The 16414-nt window shown below is 51.3% G+C and overlaps 1 protein-coding gene across 1 annotated transcript in view; it reads right to left on the reverse strand.

Moving 5' to 3' along the window:
- The window catches only part of CUX2 (cut like homeobox 2), a 262334-nt gene that overhangs the window by 21715 nt on the left and 224205 nt on the right, over positions 1-16414 (reverse strand). Inside the window, exons 6-14 of the mRNA XM_061169679.1 lie at positions 14728-14851; positions 12378-12457; positions 11412-11478; positions 9107-9155; positions 5052-5156; positions 1366-1557; positions 1213-1271; positions 691-739; positions 510-609 (exon numbers count right to left, since the gene is read on the reverse strand). Coding sequence (XP_061025662.1) covers positions 510-609; positions 691-739; positions 1213-1271; positions 1366-1557; positions 5052-5156; positions 9107-9155; positions 11412-11478; positions 12378-12457; positions 14728-14851 — 825 coding nt within the window. The remainder of the gene's footprint in view (positions 1-509; positions 610-690; positions 740-1212; positions 1272-1365; positions 1558-5051; positions 5157-9106; positions 9156-11411; positions 11479-12377; positions 12458-14727; positions 14852-16414) is intronic.

Below are 16414 nucleotides of genomic sequence, written 5' to 3' on the forward strand. Positions count from 1 at the left end.
TACCGCCCCCATTTCACAGATGAGGAAATGGAGGCAGCACACAGAAAGTCTCAGCTGGGGCCACATGGCTGAAAGGTCATGAAGCCACTGTGTGGGGAGAAGGGGAGATCTGGGGGAGACAGGCGTGTCTGCAGGCCATTCCCAGTGGTCTGCTGTAGGGGGTGCGGTGTGAATGCCCTCCTTGTCCCCTGTGACCTCTTCCTGCTGCTCTCGAAGGCTAGGGCATGAGCGAGCCCTTTGGGGGACCTCAGGAGGGCCTGAGTGTGTCCCTGAGTGTGGGCGTGGATGTGGGTGGCACCCTGTGGGACAGCTGCCTGCTGGCTTAGCTGTGGATGGCGCCCAGCTCAGCCCCTGGCACCCAGGAGGCACTCAATCAACATGGCCGCCTTTTATCCATCATCCTCCGGCCCGTGTGGAAGGCAGTGGTCTGAGTGCATGGAGGAGGCCAGAGACCCACGGGCAGCTCCCACCCCGGCCCCTCAGCCCCAAGAGCACCCCTCCTCCCCTACCAGGGCTGGCCAAAAGACCAGGCTTTTCCAGAAGGAATTTCTGCGCAGGGAAGAATGTCTCCTTTGCCATGAGCAGGGAGTCTTCGGGCTTGGCCATGCCCTGAGGAGACAAGAAGCAGGGCTGAGAGGGCATGGCTGGTGCAAGGCTCTCAGGGGCAGCCTTCCCTGTGGGGACACTCACCTGGGGGAGGCTGCAGGTGTTGGCGGCCAGCTTCATGGCTTTGAGAATGCTGCCAGAGAAAGCAGAGAGAGTGTGAGGCCGGCCAGTTCCCCAGGCCGGGGGAGAGGCACTACGACCTGCTACCTTCCCTGATTGAGAGCAACCACCCCACCCCCCAGGACCCCATGTAACATGGGACCCACTGGACAACAGGCCTTAAATAGTGGGCTTGTGAACTGGTCTGCTGTCACCTGGAGGAGTGTGGCTTGAGCTCATCTGATTAAGGCATCATCCCCCCTGCCCAGTTACAGCCCCAACAAGGCTATGTTTTCCCACAGGCAGCTCTTGATGACAAAGGTCCGGGCATGACACCCAAGGTGCCAGGGGAGAGTTGACAAGGGTACCACAAAGTGGGGTCTGGTGGGAGGGAGGAAGATGGTGAACTTTGCCGAGGGCCCCTTGCTATCTTCCCAGGCAGCCCCCAGTCAGGGAAGAGGGCTTGCGGGGGGGGGGGGGTCTATGGAGCCCCGCCCCACACAGTACCTCAGCTCTGTTTTAATTTCTTCATAGTCAGACTGTGCCTGGAGCTTCTCTTCCAGCTTCTAGAAGAACAAAGATGGTGAGGCCGGTCCACGTCCTTCTGCCTGGGGACTCCCCGCCCATCTCCCATCTGCCCACCTCCTCCCCAAGACCTACCTCGATGGCCTCGGACTTGGCCGTGAGCTGCCGCTCCAGGTCTGCAATCTGGCTGGCGGACGCCTCCTCCAGCTCCTGCAGCGAGTTCTGGAGGTGTTGCACGTCCTTCAGCAGCCGCAGGATCTCCCGGTCCTTGGAGGCCAGGGCGGCCTCAAGCCGAGGGCCCGAGCACAGAGCGAAGTTCACCTTATCCTGGGCACAAACAGGGGCTTGGAGGGGCCGGGAGGTGTGGGGCAGGGGGCTGCAGGGCTGCTGTGCTCCCTGGGGTGACTCAGCCCCTCTTACAGGCCCGTGGCTTTCCCCTTCCCACTTCCGAGCCTTTGCTCAGGCTGGTCCCACCTGCCTGGATGTCTTTCCCTCTTCTTGCAAAGAAATAAGGAGGGAGAAGGAGTGGTCAGAGAAAGTGTTTTGGAGGAAGGTACGTCTAAACTGTGATGAAGTTCAAGAACAAGTTAGTGATTTGGAAAATTGCTTGGCAGCTTCTGCTAAAGGTGAAAATTTGGTGCCCTAAGTCCTGGTGGAATATATGCAGGAGAAATGAGGGCACTTGTGTACCAAGACACAGGATGTGAATGTTCACAGCAGCCCTCTCTGTAATAGCTCCAAACCGGAAACCCCCCAGATGCCTACCCACCAGAAAGTGGACAGATTGTGGAATACTCACACAACAGAATACTAGACAGCAACAAAAACGAATAATCTACATTTACTTGCAACACAGCATGACGACCCTCCCGGATATATCATAGAGCCAAAGAAGCCAGACACCAAAGTGTATGCGTGATTCTATTAAGATCAGATATCAAAACAGGCAAAACCCATCTGTGCTGTTAGAAGTCAGGGGGAGTGGCACCTGGATGGAGTCACGAGGGAGGCTTCTGGGTGCTAGAATATTTTATTGGTTTTTTAAAAAAATTAATTAATTAATTAATTTATTTATTTATGGCTGTGTTGGGTCTTCATTGCTGCGCGCGGGCTTTCTGTAGTTGCGGCGAGCGGGGGGCTACTCTTCGTTGCGGTGCGCGGGCTTCTCATTGCGGTGGCTTCTCTTGTTGTGGAGCACGGGCTCTAGGTGCACGGGCTTCAGTAGTTGTGGCACATGGGCTCGGTAGTTGTGGCTCACGGGCTCTAGAGCACAGGCTCAGTAGTTGTGGCGCACAGGTTATTTGCTCTGCGGCATGTGGGATCTTCCCGGACCAGGGCTCGAACCCGTGTCCCCTGCATTGGCAGGCGGATTCTTAACCACTGTGTCACCAGGGAAGTCCCTAGAATGTTTTATTGTTGATCTGGATGCTGGTTATGGGCTGTGTTCACTTTGAAAAATTCCAAATGTTGTACACTTATGATATGCACATTTTCCCTTGTGGATGTTATACTTCAATAACACATTTGTTAAAAAGGAACAAAAAGAGCCCGCGTGCCGCAACTACAGAGCCCACGCGCTCTGGAGCCCACGTGCCACAACTAGAGAGAACGAAGAGCAATGAAGAGCCCGCACGCCGCAACGAAAGATCCCGCGTGCCGCAACTAAGACCTGACACAGCCAAAAACAAAATAAATAAATATTAAAAAAAAAAAAGAAAAAAAGGAACAAAAAAGAACTAGTCAGTTGGGTGAGGAAGTGGTAGTTATAGGGTGTTCCTGGCTGAGAGAACAGCAAAGGTTTGGGTTTCTAAATTGGGCCCAGGTCCCACTCCAGGCAGCAAGAGACCCACAGGATTAGACCTGAGACCTTGCAGCCACGAGCCACATTAGGGTGATTCCTTCCTCATCCTAATTTGCCACCAGCCCCAAGCCCCACAACTTCTTCAGGTTTTAGGAAATGGCCCCTTTGTCCTGGCTGAAGATGAAGAGGTTTCTCTTTGAGGGCACCTGAAGTCAGGCTGCCCTTGAGCTCAGTTACAAATGAATCTAAGCAGCGTTACGAAGAAAAAAAAAAACAAAAAAAACCTGACCACTACCAACCCCAGCTTTCTTCTATGGAGGTAAATGCCAATTAAAACAGGAAGCGGATGCCATTAACACATTAAATTAATTAGCATCGAGCACCACTGTTGTGCTCAGAAAAGCTCACCCCCCAAACCAGCAAAGTTCCTCATGGTTGATTAGCACAGGCATTTGCTGGCTTCCATGGGGGTTAATTAAGAACCACTGGCAAATTCTCTCTGAGGCATCCTCATGAGCGCTCTCGCTCTCAGTCTTTCTTGTGTTCGTTCTCTATGTCGTGCAGACATCAGGCACGTTGATACATACACACTGTCTCCTGGGACACGGGCACAGGTGCACACACCTACGGACACAGCACACACTGACACATGTACCTGCGGGGATACTCATGCTGACAAGCACACGCACGGAAATGCACAGGCATCAAGGAGACGTGTCACCATCACACGCAGAGACATGTATGTGCTCAGAGGCCACATGCTCACGTGGGCAAAAACACCCTGGACATACCCCAAACACACTAGTAATAGTAACACTGCCTTAAATATTTACTGAGCATAGACTATAAACCAAGCACCATGTAATCCTCTCAATAACCCTATAAGGCAGGTCCTATTTATACAGATGAGGAAACTGAGGCACAGTTAGGTTAAGGATACAGTTATTTGCCCAAAGGTCACAAACAGACACACATACACAGTAACACACGTTCAGAGAGACTCATTCCAATATTTAAATAGAAAGACAGATACAGACACACAGGTCTATGTATCAGGGTGTCAGGTGAAATGAAAATTATGCCGGCCACTTCAGGTTCATGAATGGAGACTGCAAATCACCCTGGAGCAGACCTGTTATTATGTAAGCAATCATGAATTTCATTCCTTGATATCTGGAAAGAAATCTGGAAAGAAGGTGGACCAATTTACATAAGGAAGCCAGGCTTTCTGGGAGAGGAACAATGAAGACTCTTATTACATGACAGAAGGGTAGGTTGGGGTGGCCCTGATTAAAATCCCTTGGCAGGAAATGTCCCCAGGACCCAAAGGGGCACCAACCTGGAGGAATGAGAAAGATGTACTGACTAACTGGCTTAACACAGGAACCTCAGGGTTGATGACTAAAGATTGGTTCTTTGTAACATGTGGCTGGTTGGGAAACCTCATTAGAATCACCCTGATATGTTTTAGGAACCCATGGCTGATATGAGTGTCAACCTCAGCTCTTGGTAAGCAGCCCCACTGCTGTCTGGGAGGGACTGAGAACCAGTGGGGCATCCCTGTAGCAGTCCCGCACATCTTCCAAGCAGTGTGAGACCAGTGGTCAACAGCAACACCTGGTGGCAGCCACCAAAACTGCATGGCTGCTCTATTGATCAAACACACCCTCCTACCCACTCTTGCTGGGCATCTGGCAACTAAAATGATCCTTTTTGGCCTGACTAAATTCCAAAGTATATGGAATCAAGGTATATGGAAGCTTGACCTTGAAAAGTTAAAAGAGTTGTGGCTGTTTTTGACCCTCAGATGGTGAAGCAAGTCACAGTGATTATATTTAACTACACACTGACCTTGGCAATTAAAATGCTATGCCCAGAGTATGCACACAGAGACCCACACCCATTCATGTGCACAATTTCACAAATGCGCATGGTCCACCCACAAAATGTCACCCACATATTCAAACCCACAAACCTGGCCTTTCCCAACCCTTCCCCGTGGCTCCTCCACCATCCTTACCCCACTGGGTCCCTGAGGAGAGCAGCAGGCCAGGCGGATGGAGCTGTTGACGGAGGCAAGTTGTTCCCGAAGACTTTCCACCTCCCGCTGGGCAGCCTCGGCTCGCTGGGAAGGAAAATGGGGCAAGTGTGGTTAAGAGGTGAGCGGGGCCACACTGGATCCCACCCTGGCCCTCCACTGCTTCCCTGCACCATCTCAGGCAGCAGCTGGGAAGGCAGGTCTGAGGGCCTGGGGTCCTCCTTTCTGGGTCCTGGACCCTTGAGTTGGCTCTTGGTTTCCCTGGTGTGTATCCAAGAGGAGCTAGAACATTCCCTCTTCACTAGGGCAGGAAGGGAGATGCTGTCTTGATGGAACTGGCAAGTTTTCACACGTTCCCAGGCCACTTCTGTCTGCCAAGTAAACTTCAGGCCTGGCTAGTCAAAAGGCCAGAGTTTGTCCCCAGCTCCTGTGCCATATGGTGTCTGCAGAGGTGGCTCACAAGCTGTTGCAGGCCCCTGGGCAAGTTACTTCCCCTCTGAGTCTTAGTTTTCCTTTTGTGAAATGGGGGCAATGAAACTGTAGAGGAGTGTTGAAATACATCTAAAATCAGAATGCCGCAGTTTACTAAACTGAATCTTAACTCTTCAAAAATTTCTAAGAAAAAAGCCTGGAAGGAAGCATCCAAATGTTAACAATGTAGACTTGTGGCCTGGAGAGAAATCTGTACTTTGTCTCTCTTTCTGGTTGTATGACCTTGGGCAAGAAACTTCATATCCCTGGCCTCAGTTTCCCTGTCTGTAAAATGGGGATTATAAGAGCAACTATCTCATAGGGTTGTTCTGCAAGTAAGTGGTTTGGTAAAATACAACTCATTAGGTATCTCATCTTGATGCCTGACACATACAAATGTGTCAATAACTGGTTTACTTTATTAACAACAACAGGGTGTATGGGATCTTGAACTATGGAAAATTAAAAGAGTTGCAGTTGTATCCTGACCCCCAGCTGGTGATGCAGGTCATAGCGATTAAGTTTAACTTACACACTGACCTTAGCAATCAGGATGCTGTGCCCACTATACGCGCACAGAGATCCACACACCTCCACGTGCACATTTCATTGATTTATGTTTTAACTGATTTGTTTGTTTATTGGTATCCTGCCTTGTTCCAGGAATGGTTTGAGTTAGGAGTCAGTTTTGTTTTGGGAAAGGTTTTGGGTGTGTGGGGTTGTAGAGAAAACATTTTTATTTTTCCACAAAGGGCATTCTGAGCAAACGTGACTGAAACTTGGGATCTGGGCTAAAAGACAAGCCTTGGAGCGAATACATGACTGATTAACTAGTGAGAACTCCAGAAAGATTCACCTCCTGGGAGATGTCTGTTGACATTTCAAGGGGGGATGAGACCCAGACCGTGGAGACACCCCCTGGGTTGTAAAGCTGGGTTTAAAGCTACTAGTCTTATCTTCCCCTGGAGAGAAGTATTTATATTCCAAATGCTAGAAACCCAGGATCCTGGCCCTTCTGTTCATCATGATACTTGGGAGTAGATTTGTCTCCCTTTCTCAGAAGGTCCCTCTACTATACAACCACCCAGATTCATATTTGGGTGGTTCCTTGCCTACAGCACAAACTCTGGTGCAGGTAGGAGGATATCTGGATCTCGTCTGGTCACCCCAGGGGAAGAACTGGGGCAAACTGGCATGGTTTTTACTATACAAATAATAATGATCTGCTCTGCTCCAGAATCCTCTTGTTCACATTTAGGATAGTATTAATAAATACAGATATTAAAGACTAATATGATGACATTTACTTTTTTCTCAATACTCTACAATGAGCAAGTTTTAGTTTTATACTCAGGAAAAAATAAACATTATTAAAAATGCTTCCTATTCAAACTACTCTAAGATCGCTCTTCTTAAGCGTATTTGATTGGCAGAGATCCAAAAGTTTGACGACACACCGTGCTGGTGAGGCTATCGGGAAACGGGCCTCTCAGACCTTGCTGGACGGAGTGTGAACTGGCACAACCCCATGTAAGGCAGTTTGGTCACATTTGCCAAATTATAAACGCACAGCTCTTTCACCCAACGGTTCCCCTTCTAGGAATCTGCCCTATACAGTGGCTTGGGTATGTATGAAATGATATCTGTAGAAGGTTATTCATTGCAGTATGGAGGATGATGGTAAAATACTGGAAATACCATAAACGTTCATCAATAGGGTATGAGTTAGACCAGAGGTTGGCAAACTGCAACCTGCTGCCTGTTTATGTAAATAAAGTTTTACTGGCACACAGCCATGCCCATTCGTTTCCATATCGTCTATGCTTCACTCTACCACTGCAAAGTTGAATAGTTGTGACAGCGACTTGCAAGGCCAAAAATATTTACTCTCTGGTCCTTTATAGAAAGTTTGCCTTCCCCTGGGTTAGATGATGGTGCGTCCATGTAGTGCAATACGACGCAGCTGTGAAACAGAAGGAACTGCTTTATATACAGATACGGAACAAGCTCTAAGACACATACACGGAAAAAGTAAGGTTCAGGAGGGTGTACCTAGTATTAATAAGTATTATTTTTTTAAAAGATGCTAATTATTCTCTTAAGGATATGCATACCAATGTTGTGATGATTTCTTTCTTTTATTTATTTATTTTTGGTCACAGGGCATGTGGGATCTTAGTTCCCCAACCAGGGATTGAACCTGGGCCCCCTGCATTGGAAGCGTGGAGTCTTAACCACTGGACTGCCAGGGAAGTCCCTCATTTTTGTTTTAGAAAGGGGTAAAAGTAGGTATTCATGGGCTTGTGAAGGGATCTCTGGGAGGAGACCCCAGACACTGTAACAGAGGTTGCTAGGGAGAGGGGAACTGGGGGCAAGTTCAGGGAGGGGAGATGGAGTTTCCCGGCTATGCCCTAATGTACCTTTTTCAGTTTTGAACTAAGTAAATGGATTACCTGTTCAAAAAATTAACCTAAAAAACGTTATTCTTTTCCAACCTTCCTCTGCAGGAGGGGGCACCCTGTCCTTAGGTTGGCACAGCCATGCATCTGGACCTTTGCCTCTGCTGTGCCCTCTCAAGAGAACAGCGCCTGGGCTTTAGAACCCAGCTGCAAAGTGTCCTCCTAGGAGGCCTCCCTCAACCACCCCCAGGGAAATGACCACTTGCCCTGTCACACTGCTGACCCCTCCTGGCCATGCCCCTGGCTGCTGGTGTTGCAGGGGACCGGGGAGAGATGCAGTAGGCCTGCAGGGCTCCAGACCGGACCCTTATGGCCACATCTTACCTCCTTTCAAAGTCCTGCCCAACTTTGTCCCGCAGATGGCAACACATCTGAAGCCAGAGGAAGGCAGGACGCGGGAACCCCATTTATAAATGTGAAAACTGAGACTCGGAGAGGCTGAAGGACTTACAAGGACCCGGGCTGGGACTAGGATATGGGTCCCCCAGGGAAGGCTGGGGTCCACACAGTGCCTGCCTGGTGATCGAGTGAGGAGGCTGGTGGAGACGCCATGTGGGGATGGAGGGAGAGAAGCAGCCCCGGGCTTGTCCCTCGTCACTGCCCCCGGCTCTATGGAACACAGCTCCTCACTCAGTCTGGTTGAGAGAGACCCATGTCCCAGCTTAGCCTGGGGATGGGCCTGGGATCTCTGGTCACTGCTCTGCCTTCCTCCCACGGGGAAGGGCACTTGTCATGCTCTGCAGGCTGCTTTCTGGCCTTTACCAGGGCCGTCCCGTGCCTGGAATCCATCCCTCTACAGTCTCAAGTTACTTGTCAGGTCTCGGCTCCATGACCCTTCCTGTGGGATGTCTTCCCTGACCCCTGAGTCTGGGTCTGGTGCCCCTTCCCCAACCGTTGCTGCCTGCATCACCCTATTTCTGAGTGTTCTGTCTGTACCCCGCCCTCCTTCCCTGGGAACTCAGGGGCTGGGTCCCAGACAGCTCCCAGCCCCAGCACTCAGCATGGCATGTAGTTCAATTAATATTGATTGAGCTCAGCTCCCTCCTCTCCGCCTGGCCCGAGACCCCCGCCCCGGGGAGAATGAGCCCCCAGCACACGTCTCCTCACCTGATTAGCTTTCTCCAGGTTGGTCATGATCAGGCCGACTTCATCTGCCCTGAGACAGAAAGACGAGGCCCTGAGGAAGGGATTCTGGCAGCCACCAGGGCCCCCGCCATTCCTGAAACCCCCCAGCCCCTGCCAACCCAAGGGTCTCACAATGGCGGCCTCGAGAAGGCTGCCTTCCATCCTTCCTACTGGAGAGAAACCAAGCTGGGGGTGGCGGGGAAAGAATCCAGGCTGGGGGGAAATGAAAACGGGGCCTCAGCACTACACCCCTTCCAGGCAGCCTGGCCTCCCATCTCCCCCAGGGGTCCACTCTCCGAAGGTGCCACAGAGCTACACCTCCCAGCCTTTGCCTCTGCTATGCCTTCCACCTGGACACCTTCCTCAAGAGAACAGGGCCTGAGCTTTAAACCCAGCTGCAAAGTGTTCTCCTAGGAGGCCTCCCTCAACTACCCTCATTTATTTTGCTGCCTCCCCACTCCCCTGGGTTGCCAGTGCCTAAAGGATCAGGACAGGCCTCATCCACCTCGGCTGCCCCTCTGCCTAGCAAGGGGTGGGGCCACAAGGGGCCTGCGGGGAGCATTTGGCGACTAAAAGCCACACATATGCTACACGCATGTTCCAGTTCAAGGCCTTCTTTGCATAAGCTGTTCCCACTGCCCAGAGCACCTTTCCAAGCATTCTTCATGTGGCCATCTCCTTCCCATCTTTGAGATCTCATTCTGAAGGTCATCTCCTCGGGGAAGTCCTCCCTGACCACCCTGGATAATAGGACCCACCCCTCCATGTTATTCTCTCTTGCTGCTCCTGGTTTTTCCCTTCATAGCATTTACCATGTGGTCACAACAGTGTCAGGCATACAGTAAGTGCTCAATAGTGTCTGTGAATGAAAGACTTTATTCCTGTACATCAGCTAGTGTCTGTCTCCTCTCCTTGACTGAGGACAGGCCCATGTTCTGGTGTTTCCTCCAGGGACACAGCATAGCACTAGGTAAACAGTAGGTGCTAAATAAGTGTTTGTGGATTAAGTGATATCTTAAAGCCTGAAGAAATGTTGAGTCCAGAGTAATTAAAGTGAATGACACTTGGTCCTGAGGGTTGGACTGTGAAGTTGGGGAGTGGGGACAGCCCCTGGAGGCTGCGGCAAGGCAGAGGCCCATGACTAGCGGTCTGCTTAGCTGGAAACCCAGAACGTCCTTTATAGTCTGTGCTACACGGATGGCACCACAAATAACTGCTGAACAGCTGTGTGCCTATGCGGGTGTGGAGCAGAGAGTACTTAATTAAATGGGTGTCTCAGGCAGAATCAGAGGGAGAATATCAGAAAGAGGAGGCATGTCTAGAGGGTGAGAGGGAGGAGGCATGTCTGGGAGGGTCACAGGGAGGAGGCATGTCTGGGAGGGTCTGAGGGAGGAGGCATGTCTGGGAAGGTCAGAGGGAGGAGGCATGTCTGGGAGGGTCAGAGGGAGGAGGCATGTCTGGGAGGGTCAGAGGGAGGGGGCATGTCTGGGAGGGTCAGAGGGAGGGGGCATGTCTAGAGGGTGAGAGGGAGGAGGCATGTCTGGGAGGGTCACAGGGAGGAGGCATGTCTGGGAGGGTCAGAGGGAGGAGGCATGTCTGGGAGGGTCAGAGGGAGGGGGCATGTCTGGGAAGGTCAGAGGGAGGAGGCATGTCTGGGAAGGTCAGAGGGAGGGGGCATGTCTGGGAGGTCAGAGGGAGGAGGCATGTCTGGGAAGGTCAGAGGGAGGAGGCATGTCTGGGAGGTCAGAGGGAGGGTCACAGGGAGGAGGCATGTCTGGGAGGGTCACAGGGAGGAGGCATGTCTGGGAGGGTCAGAGGGAGGGGGCATGTCTGGGAGGGTCAGAGGGAGGGGGCATGTCTGGGAGGGTCAGAGGGAGGGGGCATGTCTAGAGGGTGAGAGGGAGGAGGCATGTCTGGGAGGTCAGAGGGAGGGTCAGAGGGAGGAGGCATGTCTGGGAGGTCAGAGGGAGGGTCAGAGGGAGGAGGCATGTCTGGGAGGGTCACAGGGAGGAGGCATGTCTGGGAGGGTCACAGGGAGGAGGCATGTCTGGGAGGTCAGAGGGAGGGTCAGAGGGAGGGTCAGAGGGAGGAGGCATGTCTGGGAGGGTCAGAGGGAGGAGGTATCTTTGGGAGGGTCAGAGGGAGGAGGCATGTCTGGGAGGGTCCGAGGGAGGAGGCATGTCTGGGAAGGTCAGAGGGAGGAGGCATGTCTGGGAGGGTCAGAGGGAGGGGGCATGTCTGGGAGGGTCAGAGGGAGGAGGCACACCTCAGCAAGGCGTTCACTTACTTGGATGCCGCCTCCTCATCGTATTTCCGCCGCAGCTCCAGCAGCTCTGTCTGTGTGGCCTTTAACGCTGGGAAAAATTAAAGTGCCGGAGTAAGGCCCTCCACCCCCAGGGAAGTGGAACCCACTCCCCTTCTCTGGGGCCCGGAAGGCAGAATGAAGCTTAGGGTAGTGAGGAAAGATTTTTCTCTCAGAACTGGTGACAAGTAGTGAGTTTCCTGCCCCTAGAAGGGCTTTGAGCTGGAGGGAGGGCTGTGGCATGGCCAGGGTGGGGAGGGCAGATGACATGATTCTCTATGAGTCTGTGAAGCTCAGGGGACCCAGGTAAGTGGAGGGGGGCAGTCTGTCCCAGGACCTGGGGTATGAGTCCCCTAACACCTTTAAGGTCACTCCAGGACCTGGGTGGGGTCATCCGTCCATTAGCTCACCCACCCTGAGGTCCAGCCCTGGAAGTGAGGGGGACGGGGAGGAGCAACGAAGTCAATAGATACATGTATATTATAATAAATGAGGGATTTCTCATAAAATTCCAGATTTCTGATTTCTCTAGCAAAATGGAAGGGACTGACTATACTGGGCAGTGCCTGGCTGGGGCTCGGCAGTGGCCACCTCTTTAGATCAGGCCGGGGTTCTCGTTTGACCCACACCCCACCCTTCCCTACTGCATTCTCTAATCCAGCCAGCTTGGCTGCATGCCCGGCCCCTGTAGGCACTGCATTTGCCACCCCGGATTGAATTCTATCTCAAACCCTCTCTCCACAGTAGTACGACCCCCGGGACTGGGGATCTGATTCCTGCTGGGTAATGTAGGTCTTTCCTCTCCCTTCCCAAACTCCTTTCTTGCCCTCCTGATTCTAGAACACCTGACCCTGTGTTCAGTGTCACTGCCCCCTCCCACTCCCCCTGGGCCTCCTGGTCTGAGTGGCTGGGGCGCTGCACGAGGGCAGGGGACATGTGCCAGATACACACCTGAATGTAGGACCTTGATCTTCTCCTCGGCTTCCCCCAGTCTGGCTGCCAAAGTGAAGGCCTGTACTTCCTGAAGGCCCCTGTGAAAAGACCTGGTGTGTGGACCGGCCCATCCTGGCTTCCTGTCCCCTTTCCCACTCCCTGTAAAATCTGCACCTCCGTCTTTTTAATGAGTCCTTAAACATGACACTCAGGCACTTGGCTGCCCTGCTGTTTTGCTGACTGTGTGGCCTCCATTAGAGCTGGTGCCCAGTTAAGGTTCTGTAGCAGCCAGTGACCTTGCCTCTCTGGGCCTCAATTTCCTCATGTATAAAATGGGTTTCTGATGGAGTCTGCCTCAGAGAGTGTTGTGAAGCACGTTCAACGTGGTGCCCAGCACCCAGAGTTCCCTCAGTATCACTGGTTACTATTATTTCCCCTTGAGAGGCACTTTTTTTCCCTTTTCTGTGGCGGGAGTTTGGGAAGCCCCGCCAGCCCGCTGTGATCTAACTTGGGTGTGATGCAAGCATCCCAGCAGAGAAAGAGGACCCCTAGCCGTGCTGGGGGAGGGTTTATGCAAAGCCTGAGCCTTACCTTGGCTGGCTCAGTGACTCTAGGGAAGGAGCCCCGTTTACCTTGATCTTATCCTGCCCCCTCCCCCTCGCTCACTCCATTCCAGCCACACTCCCCTCACACATCAGGCACTTTCCTACCTCAGGGCTTTGCACTGATTGTTCCCTCTGGCCCTGTATACCTGCAAGCCTCCCTCATCTCCTTACGGCTTTACTCACCTCAGTGAGGCCTCCTCCAACACTCTATTTAAAACTTCAGCCCCCGGGGACTTCCCTGGTGGCGCAGTGGTTAAGAATCCTCCTGCCAATGCAGGGGACATGGGTTCGAGCCCTGGTCCGGGAAGATCCCACATGCTGCGGAGCAACTAAGCCTGTGCGCCACAACTGCTGAGGCTGTGTGCCACAACTACTGAAGCCTGCACGCCTAGAGCCCGTGTTCCGCAGCAAGAGAAGCCCCCGCACCACAACAAAGAGTAGCCCCCGCTCTCCGCAACTAGAGAAAGCCCGCGCGCAGCAACAAAGACCCAGCGCAGCCAAAAATAAATAAATAAAATAAATAAATTTTAAAAATCAAAAATCAAAAAACTTCAGCCCCCATCTTATCCTCTCCCTCTTCTGCTTTATCTGTCGTCACAATGCTTATCATGTAGCACACCACTTATTTATCGTTTTTGTTTGTGTTTTCCTCACTAGAAAGTAAACTCCAGGAGGGCAGAGAGTTTTGTCCATTTTGTTCACTGCTGTTCCCTAGAACAGTGGCTGGCACACAGTAGGTGGCTCCATAAATATGTGGAATGAAAAAATAAGTGAATGACAGAAAGGATAAATGTAACGATCATCATAAAATTGTCCTAGAAAGGCCCTAAGAATGCATATTTTATCACCACTGCACCAATTGTAAAGGCAAACATTTACTGACATGTGCTTCTCCCTGTGAGCACTGAGCTAAGCGTGTACAGCTGTCATTTCATTTCATTCTTATGGCAGACTAGGAGGTGACATTGCCTGTGACCGTCAGTGTTATACGTCCATTTGGCTGGGCTATAGTACCCAGTTATTCAGTCATACACTAATACATGTACTGCTGTGAAGGCATTCTGTAGAGGGGGTTAACATCTACAATCAGTTGATTAACTAAAGGAAAATATTTGCAATAACACAGGTGGGCTTCATTCAGTCAGTTGACGGTCTTAAGAACAAAACTGAGGAAGAAGAAATTCTGCCTCAAGATGGCAGCACTTACACCCACCTGACAGTTTCCAGCCTGCCGGCCGGCTCGACCAATTCAGACTTGCCAGCCTCAATCGTGTGAGTCAAGTCCTTGAAATACAACTCTTTTTTTTTTTTCCTTAATATTTATTTATTTGGCTATGTTGGGTCTTTGCTGCGGCACGCGGGCTCTTAGTTGTGGCATGTGGGATCTAGTTCCCTGACCAGGGATCGAACCTGGGCCCCCTGGATTGGGAGCGTGGAATCTTAACCACTGGACCACCAGGGAAGTCCCAAAATACAATTCTTAATTTAAAAAAAAATTCTACTGGTTTTTCCTCTGGGGGACCCTGGCCAATATACCACCATTAGCCCCATTTTCCAGATGGGGAAACTGAGGCTCAGTGAGGTGATGTGACCTGCCCAGAGCTGGCCACTGAGCTGCTGACGTGTGGCTTGAACCCAGGCCTGCATCTCCATCTCCAACCTGCATCTGGATTGCCAAAGGGTCCTGGGCACGGGTGACTTTCCAGGTACCCCCTCCCAGACAGGTGGCGCAGCGGGAGCCTGCCTGTCCTTCCCCCACTCACTTTTGTTTCTCTGCCTCATTTCTCTGCAGCAAAGTTTCTGTCAGGAGGGCTTTGCTGGGAATGCCTGGGAGGCGGCTCCCCTCAGTCAGCGTGGGCCCAGCCGGCGACGTCCCCTCTCTCTGTTCTGGAGGGAGAAAAAGAGGGAAAACCGCCCATTGCTGAGAGTGGCATGACAGCCAAAGCTGCTTTCTGCAAACCAGATCGATCAACAGTGCTGGGAGAAGAATCAATTTCCCAAACTCAGCGTTGGAGAGAGCGCAGCTGTCAGGACCTGTTGTCACTGCGATCAGCTGGGTTGAGCCTTGGTGAGTGCCTGCACAAGAAAGTTAAACTCCATCGTGCCGGCCCCAGACAGCAAACCCAGAGGCTTCCTTTGCCCTCTCAGACCTGTTCCTGCCTCCTTGGCCTTCTGTATGATTAAAAAAAATCATGGTAAAATATACATAACAAAATTCACCATTTTAACCATTTTAAAGTGCACAATTTAGTGATATGTAGTATAGTCAAAATACTGTGCAACCATTATCAGTAATTCCAGAACACTGGCATCACCCCAAAAGGAAACCTGTCCCCATTAAGCAGTCACTCCCCACTCCCTTCCCTAGCCCCTGGCAACCACTGTTCTGCTTTCTGTCGCTACGGATTTGTGTATTTTGGATATCTCATAGCACTGGAATCATAACACCTATCCTTTTGTGACTCGATTCTTTCACTTAGCATGTTTTTGAGGTTCATCAAGGTTGGACCATGTGTCAGTACTTCATTCTTTTTTTATGGCCGAATAATATTCCATTTCATGGATATACCATATTTTGTTTTTTCCCTTTCATCCATTAATGGACATTTGGATTATTCCCACAATTTGGCTACTGTGAACAGTGCTGCTATAAACATTTGTGTACAAGTTTTGTTTGAGCACCTGTTTTCAATTCTTTGGGGTATATCCCTAGGAGTGGAATGGTTGGGTCACAGGGTAACTCCAGATTTAACTTACTGAGGAGCCACCACACTGTTTTCCCTTCCCCAAAATTGATGGCACATACTCAGATGCTCAGTCATCGCCCCTTACCTGCAGGTGCCCTGGGGCAGGGCCCACGTCAGGTCCATCTTTACAGGCCCCGTGGCAGTTCATTTGGGGATCAGTGTGTGCCTTTGGCACCGAACTCATGGAGAGAGAGTTGCTCAGGGGCCAGCCATTGAGGGTGAGTGGCTCAAGAGTTCCAAAATTTGGTCTCCCAACCTTGGGTCCAAGTGACTCAGTTAAATCCTGTCCTAGTTTTTAAGTTTCTACTGTGATCCTGGCACAGGAGGGTGAGTGTAGAGCTGGGTGGTTTGTAGAGTGAGCCCCTCGAGAGGCTAGTACAGCAGTCAGCTTATAATACACACACACACACACACACGTGCACACACGTACTGGGAACGTTCCAGGTGCCTAGGCCACAACAGTGAACAAAAAGGCAAGTTTTGACCATCATGATGCAGAATAACAAGTGTCCTCAAGGAGAAACACAGCCCAGGACCAAGGTCAAAAACTTCTGTTCTGATTCCCCACTTGGCCACCTGCGGCTTCTGTGACTCAGTTTCCTCATCTGTAAAATGAGGCCAATGACACCTCAGAAGATTGATGCCAGGAGACAGTGAGATGCTGTGTGAAAGGCACACTGCACAGAGCAAATGCTCTCAAGAG

The sequence above is a fragment of the Eubalaena glacialis genome, chromosome 15 (assembly GCF_028564815.1).
Source record: "Eubalaena glacialis isolate mEubGla1 chromosome 15, mEubGla1.1.hap2.+ XY, whole genome shotgun sequence".
Classification (NCBI taxonomy): domain Eukaryota; kingdom Metazoa; phylum Chordata; class Mammalia; order Artiodactyla; family Balaenidae; genus Eubalaena; species Eubalaena glacialis.